This window comes from Xiphophorus hellerii, chromosome 22 (genome assembly GCF_003331165.1).
Source record: "Xiphophorus hellerii strain 12219 chromosome 22, Xiphophorus_hellerii-4.1, whole genome shotgun sequence".
In the NCBI taxonomy this organism is placed as follows: domain Eukaryota; kingdom Metazoa; phylum Chordata; class Actinopteri; order Cyprinodontiformes; family Poeciliidae; genus Xiphophorus; species Xiphophorus hellerii.
The window spans coordinates 23,643,395-23,664,995 of record NC_045693.1 but is presented as its reverse complement, the minus strand read 5'-3'; the positions used below and the strand labels follow the sequence as shown (position 1 = coordinate 23,664,995).

General features: G+C 38.0%; 2 protein-coding genes across 10 annotated transcripts in view; both read right to left on the bottom strand.

Moving 5' to 3' along the window:
* LOC116713100 (mitogen-activated protein kinase kinase kinase kinase 3) overlaps positions 1 to 14,440 on the bottom strand; it is a 50,285-nt gene extending 35,845 nt beyond the window's left edge. For 8 of the 9 annotated variants that reach the window (XM_032553054.1, XM_032553055.1, XM_032553060.1 and 5 more), the window contains exon 1: positions 14,206 to 14,440. In XM_032553054.1, coding sequence (XP_032408945.1) covers positions 14,206 to 14,301 — 96 coding nt within the window. In that variant the 5' untranslated portion in view covers positions 14,302 to 14,440. The remainder of the gene's footprint in view (positions 1 to 14,205) is intronic. The other variant, XM_032553062.1, reaches the window with a different exon arrangement.
* Positions 14,441 to 15,832: 1,392 nt separating this feature from the next.
* Positions 15,833 to 20,964, bottom strand: thumpd2 (THUMP domain containing 2). The gene is made up of 11 exons (XM_032553942.1): positions 20,747 to 20,964; positions 19,716 to 19,854; positions 19,199 to 19,630; positions 19,031 to 19,089; positions 18,683 to 18,760; positions 18,544 to 18,596; positions 18,333 to 18,420; positions 17,883 to 17,954; positions 17,581 to 17,695; positions 16,471 to 16,591; positions 15,833 to 16,252 (listed from the first exon to the last, which is right to left on the bottom strand). Exons 1-11 carry the CDS (start codon positions 20,870 to 20,872, stop codon positions 15,958 to 15,960), a joined length of 1,578 nt encoding a protein of 525 aa, XP_032409833.1. The 5' UTR covers positions 20,873 to 20,964; the 3' UTR covers positions 15,833 to 15,957.
* Positions 20,965 to 21,601: the final 637 nt, after the last annotated feature.

Below are 21,601 nucleotides of genomic sequence, written 5' to 3'. Positions count from 1 at the left end.
CCTGATATGTATATTGTCAGGATGTTTGCAGAATTACCAAGAATATTTAGGATTCACCAACATGTGTTTGGAGCCAAGGGCAATAAAGTTCCCACATAACTCATTCATATCCTATTACAGCACACTCAGACTGCCTGTGGGAGTATGTGTGTGTGCTGTTAGAGGAATGTATGGCTTTTCATAGGAATGTGGGATGCATTTTTTTTTTGATTATTTGTCAGAAAAGTCTGAAATTGTCAGGAAAGAGAGAAAAACAGAATACAGAGAGTATCCTTTCTATAAATAGTGAAGTAAGTCTATATTTAGCGGGAGTGCCAACGGCGCAGGAAAGGAATTATAGATAAAGCACATAAATAAAAGATGGGCTTTCAGAGGAGACATGAACAGCCTGCTTCTTTTGAGTTCCAGAGTGTGAGCATGACTGTGTGAGACGAGGCAGAAGTGGGTATGAGCAAATGAAAGAGACATGAGCTGATGATGTCAGGACCCGAAAGGTGTGAGAAAAATTGAAACGGCCCGAACAGCCTGAGAGCAACGTGTCATGTCTCAACAGCCTTTGTTGCATCGCTGCTCCAGTTAAGGATCCACCCTGTTTCTGGCTAAATCCCTGGATAAATATTTACCAAACGTACACATTCAAATAGCTTTTATATAGTGAGAACTGCCTTAAGGAATTTATTTGTACCCCAACAAGTCCAACAACAATTTAAACTTGACTTATTGTTCAGTTTCAATGAGTTAAGACTTTCTATAAAACATTTTCCACTGTATGACCATTTATTTAAATTGAAGACCTACATGAACTATGAAAATTAACCTTGTAACTTGGATATTTATTTTCCCATTTTGAACTTGCGAGTCAGTTTTAGTAGCACAGTTCTTGTTCAGGTTTGAGGGGAGAACTAAATGTGTGAGTAAATTAAAATATGTTTCGGACCTATTCCTTATCTTACATAGGTGCCAAAATTGTTCATCAAAGCATATGCTGTTGGATGCTAATATTATAGGCTATGCATGCTCAACATCCTTAGGTCAAATGGTTTTTATGATTTTTGATTATGAGCAGAGGCATCTTGCCTCTGCTGATGATCCTATGCAAAGATCATCAGCAGAGGCAAGATGCGCATTTACTGAACAGCCGTTTGATCCGACTCATGCATCATGCACTCATGCTTGTCGCCAATTTTTATAAACTTAACTCTATCAACAGCATATTTTCAGGTGTTTTGAGTTTTAAAATATGGATGAAGGAAAAATTGCTTTGAGAAAAAGAAAAAAAGATTTCACAAAGTCCTGCCTTTCTGGTATTGTACTAACCACATAAAAACACATTCATTCATTTGGCCAGAGCCACAAATCAAAGAACAAATAGTTCCAGGCAGTTTCCCATAAAGGTTAATAATAGAAGTAAAGAAGGACCAAATGTACAAATTTAATACATAGCTTAATGCATTTTAAGACTTAGTAAGGAAAATAGGAACATAAAGTCTTTTCAGCATTGAGATAACATTGAGACAGCCATTCATGTTGACCGCCATCAAGCTTTTTGAGGAAAACTGAAACATCACGAGTAAAACCCCACTGGACTTCCCACACCAGCGTGCTGCAATGACTAACTGAAAAAAATGGAAGTAACTAGTGATAAAAGAGGAAAAGAAAACGTCACCCATCACTGACTTGTGATGACGTACAAGAAATGCTGGGTTTTTATGTAAAGTTACAAGCACTAGTAAAGGCAGAGGGGCAGTGACAAAGACGGACCCTCACCACAACAACGCGATGGGAGGGAGGGGTCCGAGACACAAAGGGGTGCACAGAGAGAAGATGCAGCAGGGAGAGAAGAGACGGCGTGTTTTCAGTCAGCAGACAGATCAGAGATGACTCACATCAGTCTGTGGCTCCCTTAGTGGCACCAGTACACAAGCCTATGTTTTCCCCTTATTTCTAGTCAAAAAAATATTTTTTACAAAAAGCACTAAGTCTACCTGGAAACAGGCAGAAACTTTAATAGTCTAACTGAAATTTTCTAACACCTCACTGCAATCAATTAGTTTTCTTTAGCATGAAATAAAAATAAATAAACTACTTTTCTCTCTTTAAATCGTCCCTACTATATAGATTTCAGCAAAACGTCAACACTGAGACTGTTTAACGCAGCAGAAAAACAAAGCAGTTTCCTTTAAGGTATATTTAAAAAGAGTTGGAAACTAATAATAAAACAAAACATGGCACTGTTTTGTGCTTTCTGGGTCAAGTTGGCAGTTTAGATGCACTGTAAATAAATTGCATCAGCGGTGCAGCCTGGGTGCTCGACCAAAGTGCTCAGCAACAGCTGATTAGGCGCTCAGTGATGCCGACATGGGGCAACGGAAAAAGTGATTAAGGTTGAGAAATAAAGTGGTTTGGTATAAAGTGAAGATCTTAAACACAGTGGCATTTTGAACACTAAAAGCATAGGGTTCAATTTATAAAGTTTGAGATCAAATGAAAAATGATAACTCATGCAGGACTGAGCAAAATATTTATTAGAAGCTTCTTGTTCTCAGAGGTATTTACAGCTGGTACACTTAATGCTTTTCCTACACCGATACTAATATGAATTTAGCAATTATCATGTGAATGCTAATCACAGGCCACGGTACTCTTGAAATTTAAAGTTCCATTCTAATAATAGAAAGACATGTTTCCAGGTTTTCTACACATTATTATGTAAATATGAAGTAAAGCAACAGCATTGAAAAATGTTTTATTTCCTTTAATTGAATTCTCACAACAGCAATGCCAAAATATCTCACTGAGTTCAACTACCAAAACCTGGTCAAATTGTAAAAACAAGCAGAATAAAATAAAAAGACAGCAAGGAATAGCATTTTTTGGTGGACTAAAAATGATAAGGTTTCCAAAAAACCGAGATCTGGAATTTTAAAGTCAGGACTTAGTACGGTAGTTAAAAGAAAAACCTTAGACTGTGTCCTCAACTACACCACTTTTGCTTTTATAACAACAAAAAAAGCCTGAATCTTCACTGATAGTCAAAAATGCTGTGTTGTCCATGCTTTGCCAGCAGGTGGCGATAGCGTTGACATTACCGGTTTTATAGATTAAAAGAAGAAGTGTCTGAGCACTGTAGTGCTAAGCTACAAATTCCCTGAAACAGTTTAGTTTTTCCTCTCAGTTACTAAATCTTTCCGCTCACATTTGAAGTTTATTAGAAACACTGGATAAAAAGATAAAGATGTGGGCACAAAAAGGAAGCTACAAAACCTCAAATGTTCATTCTAGCCGAGAAAGTGATAATGTGCCGTCTTTTTTTTCATCTTTATTTTGGAAGCAGGTTTTTTTTCCATCTAACATTTCTCACCAAAGTCCCTCTTTGAATGTGGACAAGAGGAACAAAACGCAGTTGAAAATATCACAACAAACAGCCTGCGGTTCTACGTTCATGGTATTATTAAAACTCAGACATACTCTGTAAAAGTTCTGATTGGACTAAATTACTTTTTGAAATGCAAATAATTTACCAAAAAAATGGAGAAGGAATAAACGTCTGAACATAGACTTTTATTCTACATCCTCCATTACTATTTTTTATTTTCTGTTCTTATCCTGGAAAATACTGAAATCAAATTCCAGACTTTTTCATAGAAGCCCAGATTTTGTGGACAAAAAGTATGGCATTAGCAAAAATATAAGGCATGGACTTCTACGTTTCTTATATAACCTCTTATAAATGATGGACAATGCTTCTAAATGACACATCATCCATTAAACACATCCACAACAACATTCAAAACCTATGTGGAGTCCAACTTACTTTCGGTAAAAGATCAAACTGGGCAACACGTAGCTCTGTTAGTTGCCCTAAGTCACTTCAGATCACAGTTTTTTCTTTTACTTGCACAGTAGTGATGAAATTTTCCAGACATTATCCAGAGAAGTTTCATTTAGGAATGCAAAGCACTGGGTAATGTCTGAGAAGAACATGTTCGAAGGAAGCAAATTCATGTTTGGGTTTAAGCTCTGGTGGGTTTACCTTCTACCCTTTTCTAGCTTACCAGAACACCTCTTCTCTATCTTGATGGCACTTGATTCAACATAATTAGTCGTCCTGAATAAAAAGCTGTTTCCCTTTCTTAAAACAAACAACTCTGTTGCCTCTGGCACAACGCAGTCACCGCTGTGACCTAAAAAAAAATGTCTTCAATATCACTAGCTGTACAAGAAGCAGTGCAAACACACAGGCTCGGCTCTGATCCACACGTAGCCGGATATCTGGGAAAACAAATGGCGTTTTGATGCCTTTTGGCCTTTCATCCACATGAAAACTCCCATTTGATATCACTAAAATCTGTTATTTATAAAAACGCAGACCAAAGTGGAGTGTTGAGAAAACTCTGTATTTGTGTTTGCGTGTATACACGAGAAAACGCATATTTAAGGTCATGATGATTACAGTTAGCAATAAATATTGCATCAATATGTCCATATACTTGCTTTAACATGATTCCCAATCAATATTGTCCTGTGTTTTATTACCTTTATATTCTAATACCCTGTTTAAAAAGTAGTTACTATGTGTCCGTCCACACAAATGAACCTCCTGGCGCCACGTTTAATTCCTAACGGGAAGTTGTGGTTGTTTTAAAGCAACCTGGTTTTAGCTTTGCTCTACACTGCCACCTGGGTTTGGCAAGTTTAAAACCACGTTCTGAGGCGGATTTATGTGGATGGAAATTTTTCTGAAATGTGTATGACATAAACTTTTTAAAGAACGTGGCAGAGATATTTGTTTATATAAAGACCTGGCTATGTTTTTACAAAGCCTAAGCATCATTGTTGGAGAACATTAATAACTTGCTCTTAGCAAACTCAATGTTTATGGTCTTTTAAGTACATTTTTTTTGCACTTTTTAACATCACAACCAAACACAACTCTGTATTTTATTACAAGCCAATCCTTACAGTTTTTTACTCCAACTTCTCATAATCACTTTGCTTGACATTATCAAACCATTGTTCAAGCACAGAAGCTGCAAAAGAGAATTTATTATTATTTTTTAAAGAAACACTTGTTTGCAGTTGTAAACTACTTTAAACCTCGACCTCTGCTGTTTTGTTCCAGCTCCTCAGAGGGCCAGTTAAAGTCTGGCCTAAGGCAAGACTAAAACAGTAAAATATTTACAATCCCTTACTAGTCTTAAGATTTTCCTCTTAGCAATCCTTATGTTTCTCAAGTCTTGTCAAGTTTCTGACCAAAGCAAATATCCCCCCTGACCTGATTTAAGAGTTTCATGCTTTATATAAGTTGAAATGAAAAAGAAAAACTAACAGGAAAAAAAAAAAGAAAAAACAATGTTTCACAGAAGTGCAAAGCTGCAACTCTGCCTGTCCCTGATCTTATCGTCTCTGTTTCTCACCCCCCTTAGGGGGTGAGAAACAGGTGAGATGAGGGCTGAGATGAGGGCTGGACCCAGTCAAGTGTGTTGAATTGGCAACACCTGTCTTTCAACAAAACACCCGGACACTCAAGCAGAAACACACCCCCTAAATGTGGAAACATGCAACACAATGATCCAAAACCTCTCGAGTAGGCTTTTAAATGAACACACCTTTCTTCTAATCACCCGAATACTTCAATATGCTGCATGCTTAGAGCATGCGGAGGTAGATTTCCTTTTGAAGCAGCATTTTCCAGACTCTCTGCTCTGAGAACACACATTTCACACACTGCTGCAACTTTGGAGGAGATGTAGAGCTCCACAGTTAGGACGCGAGAACAGAAAGAGAAAGGTCGAAATCTACGTAAGCTATAAAATGGGAACAGCAAATGTGGAAGAAAGCGCTCAGGTCAAATCAGATCAAAACTGAACTTGTAAACCTACATGCAACTGTGTGGTTGAAAACTAAAGCTCCACATGACTCTGAGCGGGCATTTATCGTATCGTTTATCATTTATTGTGAAAATTTTTTTGTCATGACTATTATTTTGATGTATTTTTGTCACTAATGATGTTTAAAAAAATAAACTGTCTCGACTGTCAGGATTGTTAGTTTGTTTTCAGTGTTTGTTCAATAACTATCAAATTTAAAAAAATATGATTCAAGGCAGTTACGATTTGATCATATAAATCACACTTCTTTATGTGACTGGGGTCCTAAGGAAGGGTATTACAAATAGGTATATTTTTCAAGAGCAATATTTGCGCTTGTGAGGCTATAACTGTTCTGACACACATTCCCAGCCATGCACCTATGTGCTGGGCAATAAGGCTTAAAAATAAAATACCAAATTCAATTTTAGTCAATTTTCCCCCCACTCTTTTTCTAAAGAAGGTTGCAAATGGCAGAAAATATCTTTTAAAAAAATGTCTTTCATTTCAATATTTCCTTATGTGCGTTGACCTGAATTCAAATTGAAAGTAAATAGAAGCTGTAAAATATGCTTGCCAAACAAGATGGCAGTTCTTGCAGACCCAAGACGTATATTGCCGAAAAAAATTAACGGATTTATCGTCCAGCCCTACAGTCACCTAAAAAAAAAAAGTAATAATAAAGAGTTCCTATCATCACTTTTATTTTTATCACAAAAGTACCATAAGATATCTGAATAAAACTTTGAGTTTTACTTACTTTAAAAAAGTTAAGCTATCCATCCTGTTTTTTCATTACATAATCGCGCATTACTTTTGTATATAAAATCACTTTTGTATATGTTAAAGAATGTGACCTAAAACATAACAAATTATGGAAACGTTCAAGATGTATTAAAAACTGTACTGTACTATTACTGTACTATGTGGGTTATCTAGCTGCACTTCCAGATGAGTATTTTCATTTTTCCTGTTTCACTTTGTAAAAACCCAGTTCCAGGTTCCAGTACTCATCTGAGTGTCAGGGGATAAAACTGCCCATTTAAGCAAAACACCAGCACTTCTAAACATATTAAATTAGAGAAATTTTGATCAAAATGTTCCTTTTTGTTTTAAACTTTCTGTGAAGATTAAAGGAGATGACGCAGTAGAATGTTCTTTATTTGATTTTGAAATCAAATAGTTTGCAATTCAGACACCTAACTTTGAAACTTTACTATTTTTTAGAAGCCTAAAAAGAGGTGAAGCTCATATCCTTCTGTGTTCTACACTTCCTTGTAGATCTGGTTTTGCTTCGTCACAGCTTTGTGTTCAACACCAACCTCTGAACAACAGTAAAGGTTAGAAATAGGACACTGCTACAGAGGAGGCTGAGTCATGCATGTCTTCTATAGCTGCGGCAGTCATGGTGGCCGTATGTCGGAGTAGATGCTACATTGGTTCTGATTGGTTCTTTCTGAAGACTTTTGAGAGGGAGGAAGTTTGAATCCTCTTGTCCAACGATCAGGATGTTGCACTGTGATTGTTCTAGCCTAAAATTACTGATGTTGTGGTACATTTTTTAAAAAGTTGTGGTCAAAGTTGCCAATTTTTTAAGTTTTATTTTTGCCATAACGTGGTTAGGGTTTCCCCTAGTGTGTTATAGGCCTGGCGGGCCACCAGGCTTTACTTGATACCCCTTCCCCACCAGGCTAAGCATAATTTTTTTTATTTTAAATATGTCTTTTTTATAAACACTAATAACACTGACAGTAAAGACAGAATAAGCTAGGTCTATAGTTGATGCGTTGAACTGGGCTCGAGGGCGTGCTCACAAATTGTGAAATCCCTGCACTTGCCTGTTGGCCTCAGACACCATCATTTCCAGATTACGGTGCCTACTTGTGTACCTCAAATTGTAACTGTAAGATTTTTTAAACACAAAAACATGGTGGGCCGCTAGTGGACTGGCCCAGAGCCACTACTACAAGGCTTGGCAGGTTTTCTGGGGGAAACACAAATGATCTTACAAAATAGCTGAACTTGCTGCACACACCTGTCTCTTTTGCTCTTCCCACTTTCCCACTGCGACATAAAAAGATTTCTTTTAAATATGTGGAAAGCAACGGTGAGCACAACTTCTGTACAGAAATGAAAGAAGATTGGTTTTATTTCTGGCATTAACTAGCTGGCAAGGGATGTAAAAATAGGCAACAACATTAGAATTCTTGCTAACTAGCTTAATATGATATACTGGCCTGGATTAGCCATTAATGATTTAACTAGCAAGCATCAACATGTGTAAGCTTGTGGTGTGTTTAAAGACTGCTTGGAAAATCTTGTTACCAGATCTTAATGGCTGATTAAACAGTTATAATAGCTGAAGAAAATACAGAAGTCAGAGAGCACAGATATGTGAAGTGTGGGGAACATGTCCCAAGCGTAACTTGCGACAGTTATGCCCATGTTTATTGAAACAGCATAAATAAGTCCTGTGGCACATCTCAAAATCATTTTTGAGGCCAATATTGCTTTGTGTCACACATGCTTTTATAGACTAGTCATGAAACAGGAGGTTAAAGTCAAGGAGGCTAAGGGCATTGGTCAAAACTCAGCTGAGATGCAATGACTGGCCAGAAAAGAATGAAATCACCAAGGTGACTGGTCAGATTTGAGGTAAAGCTGCAATGATTGGTGAAAATCGCAAGTCCGCGCAAAATTTGCAAGCGATGACTGAATTTGCACAAATAGTTGAGATCGCAACTTTCTTTACAGACTGACCATCACCCTCAACTCCATCTCTTTCACAGAGATTCATGATGTCATCCAGGACATGTTGATGTGGTGAACCTAAAGAGGCCTCTTCAGATTCGCTCAAAAGACTGTCTGCTACCAGAAATCCTTATTGCCTACAGTAAAATACCAGCCACCATGACTCTTCGAAGATTTTCTCTTTTGGATAAATAAAAGGATTGTTGAATGCGAAAGTAATGAATTTCATCAGTAGAACAGAAACACAACCATCAAAATCAGGCCTACATGTTCAGAAATGATTAGAGTGACCCTACTTTCACACAGAGGCTTCCTTCATACCAGCTGACGCCTGTGTATCTACACGAACGCGCAAACAAGAGGAGGAACTGTGACAAAAACAGGATAGCTTTAGAGCAGCGGCTTCGACTGTGACTCTGCAGCCATCTGTGTCGGTGTGGCTGTGCATGTATTCGTACAATCGTTTCGTTCTGCGTGCGTGCGTGTCGCACAACAGCTCTTTGGCCCTAACGTCTTCCTCCGTCAGAACAGCATGAAACAATAGGAGACGAACGAGCGTGCACAAAAGGACGGGAGGAAGCACAGATTCCTGAATTCCTGCAGCACGACTGCCAAGCTGTGCCACATGCATATCCACGTTGAGGTCTGGCCACATTTAGAACAGGATTCCCATAGTTTACAGAGAAAACCAAAAAAAAAAAAAACGTTTCAACAATTGTTACTTACATGACAAGACAGATTTCTAAAAACAAAGCCAGCCCGATCTTAAATTTTGCTTGTAGGGTTTTAATAGGATTTGAAGAGTAATTTTTGCAACCGCAACAGGTTGCTGCATGCCACCATTGATCATGTAGGCTGGATGAGATTTCTAAGGGGCAGGCCATGGGGTAAAAATGACTCAGCAAGGATTAGAATGCGGCTTCTGCAAAATAAACTAAGATAGACGCTTTTCTCGAACGCATATTGCTTCTAGGACAAACTTATTAATTAATCACCACCTTGCTTCCCATCTCTGAACCCGCGACATTGTCACCCAAAGAGGATGAAGACAACTTCAGCGTGGAGGTAAATATTTGATCTCAACTCTTCTGCGGCACAACAAGTAAAGGCAGATATCAAAGCAACGCCACTGAAGCAAGTTATCATGGATTCACAGCAACACGTCAAGCTGATACTTGTCTTTATTTAAGCCGTTTTTCAGGCACTCCGAGTGAGAATGTGGGAATGCAAAATAAAAAAGCGGTTTCTCTCCTCCAGCCAAATAAAAGTGACAAATCAGTAAATATGGCAGCTTTAGCAGCGGTGACTGAACACCAGGCTCATCATTGTCAGGTTTTTATCTTCATGTCACTGATTTAATGCAGCAAACTTCAGTTATTGTGGTAAAAAGGCAGTGGGCCACACTCACATTGCCGATTACTAAAACTGGGAATAGAACTTTTTGCTTGTTTTGAGCATGACATGTTTGTCATCCTCTGCAAAGATTTTCATAATTCATGCCGACTGTGGCACCCACTGTGCTCGAATAATCCCACATGGCTTTCGGTTCAAGTGAAAAGCTGAGTGGTAAGTAGCTGAAACAAAAATTGTTCAAGTTTGTGACGTTCAAAGCAAGCTACTTAGCTGGTGGTGAAGCAGAGAAACATTTTCTGTAAGTTTTCCCTGCACCCCAATAACCGGGACCCCACCAACATAAAATATGTGCTAAATTATCGAAGAGTCATATCAAAACAGAGGGTAAAATAGCTAAAATAAGAAAGAATTAATCAAATTGGTCCATATGAAAATACTGATATCAGGAGTAGGGCTGAAGTGGTTAATCGTATTAGTTGTATTAATCGTGATAAATCGACTACTGAAATATCAATAATTTAGTTATCAATTAATTGTTCACTATCGTATACAGACCAAAAAAGGCCATTTGTTGAATGATATATATATTTATGAAAATGAAATGAAGATAAAAAAAAACAAACTTTGCCTATAAACCTGTTAATACGTTCAGAACTCCACTTGTTTACAGAGATTTTATAATCTATTTTATGTATAGTTTCAGTTGTGTTTGTTTTTAATTTGTGTTTTATTTATTGTTGCGTTCATTTTGAATATTTAAAATATCTTCCACTTAAAAAATTAAAGTTCATTGTATTTTGAGAGCACAAGCTTGCATTATTATGCAAGCTTATCAACATAATACTTAAATGTGGTTTCAAAACAACAATCATTTATCACAATAACTTCTGGGACAATTTATTGTCCGGCAAAATCTGCTATTGTGACAGGTCTAGAAATGTGGCAGTTTTTTCCCTCAGTTGCCAGTCAGAGTAATCGATTGCTAAAATGTTAGTTGCAGCCATAATCATGAATGCAGCAAGAGTGTAGCTTAATTAAGACTATAGGCAACTTTGTTTTGTATCATACTTGGTGAGAACTTAAAGGAAGGCCTGTGGAATTTCTCCATTGGGAAAAATATCCGTCATAAACAGACACTGCACCGTCTGGAATGTCATGGGTAAGTGACCTATGTGGGTCTTAACAACTTTAAGTCTAAAGACAAGAGGTGCGTAATTTACTGTAGTTTAAGTCTACTGAGTTTTTAGACTTATACATAGCACTAATTTAATGACTGATCAGTATTTCATAATCGGTCACCTCACTGAAATCTACAGTCTCTATAGTTTCCCCAGTCAAATAAAACCAGTGTTTAAAAGAGGAAGAGAAAAAAAACTGGCTAACACTGAAAGAAGCATACGAATTAGGCACGACTGGTTCCCTAAGGGCAAATTCTTCAGAGGATCAAAGATGTGATATGCTGGTCTGTCGCCTGCATCGGCCAATCCCCCCTCCTCAGTCACTAACACAGAAGGAGAGGCCTAGCTACGAACCGAGGAGAAAACAAGCTAGCGGAGTTCATGCTTTGTTTCCTGCTCAAACATTCCTATCCGAGCCTCACTTTTTCACGCCGTGGTAGAACCAAATATAGGCATCGACGAGGCTTACCAAAATGGCCCGGTGCTCGCAGCACATCCTTTAATCCAGCAGTTTCAGGTTGGAGCTCTGATCCGCCGCAAACCATTTGTTTTCAATGTGAACCCAAGGCATGCCAGCAGAGTCCATGCAACATAACAAGTCTTGTGTTTGTAGGGCTGGAATGATTAATGGGATTTGTTATGATTAATCGATTAAGCAAGATTAATCAATTATTTAACAATAATCGTCAACTAATTCAGTGGCTGACTAATTGTTTACACACAGAGCATACAGACTCAAAAAAGGCCATCTGCTGTAAGAACACATTCAGAGCAGTAATTAAGCCAAAACTGTACATTTTGTATTTAAGATTAAAAAAAAAAACTTTTTCTGTAAATAGGTTTTACCCAGAACTCCTTAAGTAGCATAGTTTTAGCTTGAAATGGTTCAAATTCTCTACAAAACAAAAATCTCCAATTAAGCACTTTTTGATATCCGCTTATCAGTTAATGCAAAAATTAATCAATCAACAAATGATGAAACATACACTAAAGGAATGCTAAGTTATTGAATTTTAGGCAATAAAATGTTTATTTTCTTATTTAAAAAATGAATTATTTGTTTATTTGAATCCTGTTAAAAAAAAAAAGGTTTAACTGGTTTGACGACAAATCTGCAAAATGCGCCATTTTTTATCTGATTAATCGACTAAACGTCTAAATAATCGATAGAATAATTGATTAGTTGCACCTCTAGGTGTTTGTCACTGGTTTGGCAGACATCTCAGCCCCAGACGCAGCCCAGTCTCCCGCTGAAGGTATTCAGTCAGACTTATCAGCATCAAGCGAGGCAAAGATACTGAACTTTAATTAGAAACAAACAAGATTAGCTGCAGCGGGGCAGCTTACAATACGCAAAACAAACCCCAGAGAGTATGTCCATAGGGTCATACTGACCAATTTCTTACACGTCAGAAACTGATAAAAGCTGAGCTGAAAAATATTCCAATTTCCAACATCAGAGAGCCAACATCATCTTGTACTGTCAAGATGTTTCCTGAATATATAGTCAGCCAAATGCCTCACCCTGCCATGACTGACAAATTAAAAACCACAAGGGCGAAGGAACACAAAACAAGCAGCTAGAAATGTTGCACCATCTGTGCAAATCGGAATGACTGAAATCACTCAAAATTAGAAATAGTGGCGATAGCACGGATCAGACTTTATTCAGTCAGTGGTCACTTAAGGGTTGAGGTTTCATCTGTCAGTTGTCACAAGGTCAGATGCAGAACTGTTTGTCGTTTTGCTGCATTTGATTGCATTCTACGCAAATGACAGAAAAACGAAGAGACTTTGTTTATCTGGCAAGCCAATCTCTTATCAGAGCTGATCTGTCCAATAACACGCTCTGGAGTTAACATGGGTCTCCAAAATAAATCATTTTAGTTCCCAGTTTGAATTTGCAATATATTTCGATTGATTTTCCAGTTACAAGGATGACATGGTGTCTGACTGCAGTAAGCTTCAAAAACATGGAGGTGTACCAACTTTATTCTGCATGACTGCATCCATTTGCCGTTTCTGGCAGAATTCCCATTACGTTACGAGAGATCATGTAGATTTGGACCAAACACTTCTTCTATGGTATGGTTACTTGCTTGTTTTATACGACTGCTACCACAGCTTGTCGTTGATGTGGTTTTGATGGAGCCTGCTCCATGGCGTCTTAGGAATCTGCTCCGGAACTGAATTCCAGTTTGAATCCCAGACTGCTTCCAACGCAGGGCCTGGAAAAAGTCGAGCCCCAAACTAAACAGCCCCAGCACTACAGGGAAGACGGCCCAAACAGAAATTAGCTCTCAGGTTCCTGGATGATTGTGTCTAGCAAACGTATATACAGCATGTCAAAACCACGAGTAAAGATAAATAAATATATCTTCATAGGCACCGACTTTGGTAAAAGTACTTGGCCCAAGCGGAGAGCTGTCAGTTCCTGTCAGGGTGAAACCCAGCAACATTTATGCCGTGTTACGATTAAAACAGAGGGTTCGTGTTTGAAGACATTAAAAAAAAGAGAGAAATATCAAAAGCTATTTGAATAACGTTTCAACGAAACAGTCAAGCTCCTGGCTAGCTTCTGTATGCTATTAGGGTTACCTGCACCCGTTGTCGGACAGCTAGCTAAAAACGTCCCATCAAGAAGTAAACAACCACCATTACAGCTAGCATAATTAATTCTGTCTTGTCAGGGCGTGCGCTGGTTTTACTTTTAGAAAAAAACTGTATGCCAACCCTAAAAAAATCATACTGTTGGAAAATTGTGGACCAAAAAGAACAACAACAGAGCGCACATATCAACAAGACGTAATCTTGTGTCCGACAATGGAATCATGGATATGAATAGCTTGGAGGAAAAATTCCCCACCTGTAGTAGTTTAAACAAAAACATGCTCTTAACGTACCAAGGGAAACAAATAACTCATGACTAAAAGACTTGCTTAGTGCTACATAGTTACCAACGGAAGGAAGAAAAAGTGTACATAACGTCTGAAGGCTGTGTCCGATAATGGAACTCAGTTCAATGCTCCCTCCCTGCAGTTTTTTTTTTGTACCTTGTATACATCTCCGTATGTGCCGCTTCCTATCCGCTGGATCAGCTCAAAATCCTCCTGCGGATTCCGCCTGGACAGGTCGACACTGGAGTTCATCGTTTACAATCGAGCCCGGCTGACGAACCCCGACAAAAGTACGAAAACTGGTTTTCTTTTAAGAAAAACATACGGCGTCAAAAAATCCCAGCCCGAATCCAATGTAGCTCCAACATGGCTTCCACTGCGCTTCGAGCATGCGCAATGGGTATCCTGGCATAGCCTTTCCATGATGTTTGTCAAAAGGAGATTAGGGTGATGAACTTCAAGAGCCAAAATGACCCTGTACCTTTGACAAAATGTAGAAATTAAACTTTTAGGAAATTCAGAATAGTTTTTTGTTTTGTTTTTTTTTTTACATTTAGCAGATATTCATATCATGCCAGAGAAGAAAGATAACCTCTTTGTATTTAATTCTGTTATTGATTTCACAAATACAATCACAGTGAAACTGTTTTGCAATCTGGTGCAGGGACGAATTGAAAGAATTCATTTCCTTCTCCCTTAGCGGCGCCTGAATCTAAGGGAAAAGGAAATGAATTAAATCACTTAGCTGTGTGTTGCCTGGTCTGGTGCCTCAAGTGTAAAACTGGGCTAAGCAGAGCTTCTTAGTGGCAGATGGCAGAAATGTGCCTCAGCTCAGTCAGCTACGTTACCAAAAACGTTCCAGTTTTATCATCTTTCTTAGAGAAAGCCAAGCTCAACATTAAAGTGAGCCCAATTGCTTTGGATTTGACGATGTTCGAGCGCACCATATTTAATAGTAAAATAAATAAATGAAAAATAGTGCAGAGTGTTAAAGTAAAGAGGGAACATGGTCTTTTGCAATTTCTTAAATTGGCAAAGATCTAGAAACACAACATATAACATTTCTTTTAAAAATGTCTCCAATGCTTTGAAAAAAACAAAATTAAGTTATTTTCAGGATTTTAAAAAGCTTTTTCAAAGTAGACTTTGTACTCCCTCTTTCTACACTGTATAATCATATAAGAACCAGAACCAGAACCAAACGAGGAGAAGCAGCTTTCAGCATCTATGCACCACAAATTTGGAACAAACTTCCAGAAAACTGTAAAACAGCTGAAACACTGACTTCTTTTAAATTCTCAACTAAAAACCCACCTGTTTAAAATTGTATTTGAAATGTAATCAATTACAAATTTATTGATGGAACCTGACTTAATGTCGTGTTTTGATTGTTGATTCTATGTTGCGTTGTGTTTCTGTTTGTAATGATGTAAAGCACTTTGAAATGCCTTGCTGCTGAAATGTGCTATACAAATAAAATTTGATTGATTGATTGATAAGCTGGAGAAGAGAAACAACAAAATTATCCAAATTATTCTTTACCAAAGTTAACTTCTGATCTGTAGAATTTCTTTAATAATAAACATCTAAAAACACTGATATACGTTAGCTTTTAAAAAAATAAAAAAGAGAACACTACACACTCATTTTATGGAAAACTACAAATATTAAAATTTTGTAAGATTAACATTTTCAGAAGTATTAAATAATATAATAAAAGCATGCTGAAAGAGGGCTTAGAGTCCAACGTTTAAAGTTCTTGCATTTGTGAAATTCAAAGCAATTTAGACAAGTAGTAACTTTTATTTATACATCCACAATACACAAACGCAGCATTTCAACAAGAGCACATTTTGCCATGATATGACACAGGACATTGAAATATTCCAAATGTAATTTCCATCAATACTAAGCAAGTGTTTTGATATATTTGTGGATGAGTCCGTCTATCACCCCTAAGCTAACTCTGAGGGTTGCTTGGTGTCTCAGAGATGAAAAAGTTGAAGCTTCCTGGGAGGATGAGGATGTGATTTGCAAATTGTGCTGCTCTGAGGATGAAACGAGGCAGCTTTTTATCCCGGTTTGTGGCTCTGCTTCCTCGTTGAATTTTGGACCACAGTTTGTTTGCGATAGAAGTTTCTTCAGGAGGCAAGACAGCTGAGGACTCAGGAGCACCACCAGGGTCCCACCAACACGGAGTACTCTAGAAAAACAAACACATCTGGAATTAATGACAACTTTAAACCTCGTCTTTCCATGTTTACTTAAATCTGATTGCCACATCAAAATGTCTTAAAGAGCGTTACGTGACTTACATGCAAGGAATTCTACATAACACAAAACAACTACAAAACGTAAAACGAAAAAACTTTTTTTTTCTTCCTATTCACCAAAAACGTTTTACTAACAAAGAAAACAAACCTCTCCATCTCACTGAGGATGACCGGAAGGTTCTCAGCCATATTTGTTCTGGTGCTAAACTTCCTGCCGAATGGCAAATCACAAACAACGGCGTCAACACTGGCACTGGGCAGAGGCAATGCTGTTCACACAAAGAAGAAGAAGAAGAAAAATGGGCAGTGAGGTAATTACATACACGAAACAGGAATCACACTCCACTTCTAGAGAAAGATCCCCATACAAGAGACACAACTACGGCCACACAGAAACGAAGGTCAAGTTAAATTTCTAAAAGATGCTCTGTAGATTACAAAACAATGTCTATCTTTACGCATTACTTGACCAGAATTATGTTAGTTCTTCATTTATTGATCAAGGAAGACCCAAATTAAAGTTAGTTTTCTTAAAAATTAAGCCGAGTGAATACTGAATTAATCAAACTGGAAGATTTTACTAGATTTTTAACGCCTCATGTTGTCGAAAATCACAGACTATGTGCATTTTAAAATGTTTTTTTTTTTTGAGTCTATATTTGCTCATACATTTGTCTACCTAATCAATTATTCTTTACCAAAAGAGTGTCCCCATTGACCTCTAAATCATTAGAATTGCTCCATGTCTAAAGTACTCCTGTTGTCTCTCTGGACACTAAGACTTTAAGATGGATCACACTATTGCATCTTGCCATGTATATTGGTATATTAAAATACAAATGCTAAATGCGTCAAAGCATGACAAACTTATGGAGATTCTGTCTAGAAATTTTGACACATCAGTGTATGCATACCAATGATAATGGGGTGAAATTCACAGCGTTCTGCTGCATCATGACTGGGTGTGTTACTTTTTCATTACATTTCTATCTTCTTTCCATTTCTTCCCTAAATGGAAAGATAATTATTACCCAAAAATCAGACGGTAGGTCAGGCATCTTTATTTCAAGAATCCGCAATTCCGAGGCGGGTAAAAGCATTTCCACAGTGCACGAGAGTAACTGATGTTATTTTTAGCTGCTGCAGTATCCGAGTCACATTCATGTCAATTCTGTCACAATGGTGGCCAAGTGCGGCTTACATGGTATGTGAGAGGTGTGACGTTTCATTCACTGGAATAATCCGGTGATTTTCCTACCCGTGGACGACGCTTTCAGAAGGTGTACTCTGCTTTGAAGCTCTGCAAATACCACATTCTCATCCGCCTTCTGTAGCTGGCCATCATCAATATCCACACCCAAGAAACAGGCAGACTTTGGAACCAAGTGGCAGACAGTCGTCATTTCAACAGTTATTACAAGACCATTTTTTGTTTTTAGCTACAATGGCAACTTATCAGACAGATTTCTTTGAATTGGCACAAACCAAGCCAAACCCAGAAGAAACAAACATCTATCAGAGGCTTTATCTTCTATAAATTAAACAGGCTGGTGTTGTTACCATGTGCTCTTTTGCAGCTTCAATTAAGATGGTTCCCACTCCACACATTGGATCGACTACACAGGAACCTGGCTGGGATAGAGACACGACACTTTTAAAAAGTACAACAGCTTACCGTCAGTATTACATAATTATGCTTGTTAAAACCAACAAAGCCAACAAAACTTGCTTTTGCATCATGCAACATCCTCCCTTGAATATACTAATGCTAATTTTTCTCATTATATGGAAAAAGAGCTATCGAGGCCGACCTGGACCTTCAAAAATCAAACTGAATCCTCCTTTAATAATTAACTAACTGTGATTAACTATGATGTTTGGTTCAATTTCAAGAACAGATCGGAAACAAAATCTTTGACAAATATGAGTCTAAGGGTTTGAGCTATTATCCGTAAGTGGAGAGAACAGGGAGCAGTAGTGACCGTTCCTTCTAGGTGTGTGTCTTCACACCTCTATGTGAGCCAGCGAAGCCATGGCCCAGGCTACAGTAGACCTCAGCCCCGCGGTTTTAAGGTAACTCCGGTTAGCCAGAGGAAGCCTGAAAGACATTAAAAGACTGTCACATATCAAAACAGTAAGAAACAATTCAAATTTAGTCTATTGTTATTAATAATTCTAAATAAGCAGATTCTAAATCTACAAAACTGTATTTGGCATCAACCTGGTCAGTGGAATTCCCAGCAGGCAGTAATCATCATTCAGATAGACGTTTATCTGCAGAAATGACCCATTTGTAGGAAATATTATTAGTTCAATACACACAATAGATGTGCAAAAAATCTTTTAAAAACAAGGTTCACCTCCAGCTTAGGGTTCTTCAGGTCAGCCTTCCATCCAAGCAGACGACTCAGACCCATCCCCATCACTCTGCTAACCTCCTACAGATCATAAAATAGTAACATTATCATCACCTAATAGAGATACCTTTCATTTAGGAGTAACAAAAAAATGCACAGTTTCATTTGAGATATTGGTGCAGATATTGGATATTAATATTATTATATTCAATGATATATTATTTCAGTGATATTTACTGTATCTGTGACCCCCCTCAAGGTCACAGCCGGACTATATATACTGTATTGTTTTAATCCATGAATAAAATACAAAAATTAAAAATCTCACTAAGAAGGATTTTTTTTTTTTACCTGTGCACTGATGCATCTATGCAGCTTTCCACTGCATTTACAGTTAATCCTAAAAGAAACTGGGGGAAAAAAGAGCAAATATGGTTTGTTTCTCATCACCCAGAAGTCATCACTTTATAGCCGTGATTTGACAAAGCGATGCATTCATAAAAGTATAACCGTACGTACCATTCTCCACGCTTCCCAGAGGAGCGTCTTTTCCCAAGTCATCCGTGTTCTTGCTGCAGCTTTCCACATTTTGCTCCAGTTTGATTTTTGAATAATCAGCACACACCTTTGTCGGTTCACTGACATCATCCGCTTTTTCCAGGTCCGGTGAAAGTCTTGCGTTCTCTTCTTTACCTCTCCGTCTCTTCTCATCGCTCTCCTCAGACGTAAACTCATGTCTGCGTTTCCTGGACTCTTGGAGACACTTCTCCCCCTCACCACTTTGCTTTTCACACCCTCTCCCCTTCTCTCTGTTCCTCTGGGTAGTGCTTGCTGTGACTGCGTTTCTGCTTGCTGCCAGCTCCCCCTGCAGGCGACTCCATGTCCTTACAGCACTGATCCACTGACACCTGTCACCCAACAGTCTGGACTGCAGCACAGACGCAGTTTTAGCTAGGAATGAGCAAAATAGCTTTACTGAAGATACAAACGTAACATGTGTACAGGTTTTCCTCTTGTTTTGGGGCCTGGCTGGTACCTGGACTGGTGTGTGTGGAGATCCTCACAGGAGAGTCTTGCTTCAACAGAAGGAAAAGTCTCTCTGCAGCTTTTAGGTCACAGACTCTGTGGATTGTTGCAGAGGAGCTGAACAACACCTTTCCAGGAATTTGATAAACCTGGAGTCCAAAAATGAAAACACGAGTAGCCTTTACATTTGAGAATATTTGAAACTCATTCCTAGTCACCCAGCACTCATTGTAATTGAAGCTGAATTACATTTCGAATAGTGACCTTTTTTCACACTGCAATGACAAAGTTCTACACATTTTATGACATGCTAACAAGGTAGAGTACAATAATGAAGTAGAACACGATGCAGAAATGAATAAAGCAGCATTTCAAATTTGCAACTTAATGGATGCTGCTTGACAAAAATCTGACAAGTGTGAAATCCACTGGTTTTCATAAGTCACTATTTAACAAATGGACTTGTATGTAAATTAGCCACCATGGTAACTCTAGACTAGAGGAACTGCAGAAATACAAAGCTAAGGGGACAGAATTTGTTGACAGGACAAATATCGGTCAGGACCTCAACAAATCTTCCCTTTTTGGAAGAGCAAAATGTAGAAAATGAACTTTGGTTTTATGAGACCAAAATTGAATGTTTTTGCCCCGTTTTTTTTACAGTTCTGGTTAAGGTTTACAGCTATGGTGTGAATTTGGTTTTGGTTATGGTTAGCATAGGATTACAATTTTGCTCAGCCCCATTACTGGTAATGGTTGTGGTCAGGGTAAGTGTTTGGGTTGGGTTTAAATACTGGATTCCATTGAGTTGCCATAAATGATAACAACAATAACCAGGATGTAAGACGGATAAATAACACCCGAATAACACTGTGAGGTTGTAACTCACATTTAGGTCAAATTTCAAAAATACATTTTATAGCTTAAATAAATTCGCTGTTATAACTTTTATAATAGTCTCCCAACAAACTAGCATTTCACCCAGTGAACATGCCAGCTGTTGTCATGAATGTTTGTAGCATTAGAAATGCTAACACTCACGTCTTGAGCAGACAGCTTTCTCTTCACCTCGTCGACTAAAATCGGCTCCATGCCATTGCCAGCAGTGCAGTAGTAGCGAACCACGCTGTCTTCACTTCGCACTTCAGGCATTATGTTCGAAAACATTTGAACCGGTAAGAAACAATCGCCAATACAACAACAGTTTTTGATTTCCCCGTTAAACCCGCTTGTTTACACCGGAAACGGAAATGCGTCTTGGACGTTTACCTACAAACGACCAGCAGGGGTCTCTCTTTCGCAGAAGACGAAATCTACTGCAAAAAATAAAAAATAAAAAATGAAAAGACAAGTAAACAGAGAGGTAATTTATTTACTTGACGACAATAATTTTAAATAAGAGCAATCTAACTTAATCTTTAAATCTGATAGCATCTTTTTGCTTTTGTGCAAGTAAAACAAGGCCCAAGGTTCCACAAACTAGGCTTTAGATATTATGGTTTATTTGGTACCTCAATGAGTTCTAATACTGAAGGTTTTATCTTCAGTTGTCTTGTTGTACACATGCACACGAGTTCAACTAAAACTTGTCTTTCTGTTTCATTTGGATAGAACCAAATCCTACAACAGTATGGACAGTGCCTGTGAAAAGTTTACATGCCCTGGATATGACTAATATTAATTTTGCAGCTTTAATGACTCATTTAAAACATTTGCTTGAAGATTAAATCGTCACATAACAGATTGGGAGCAGGCTGTATCTCATACAGTTAGGTAAAATATAAGATCCAATGAGGCTCATTTGTCAGATTAAAAGTATCTTCGGAAGTAAGAACCTTTAAGCAGGTATTAAACATACATTTCATTAAGCACATTTCATTACATTTAAGGAGAAAA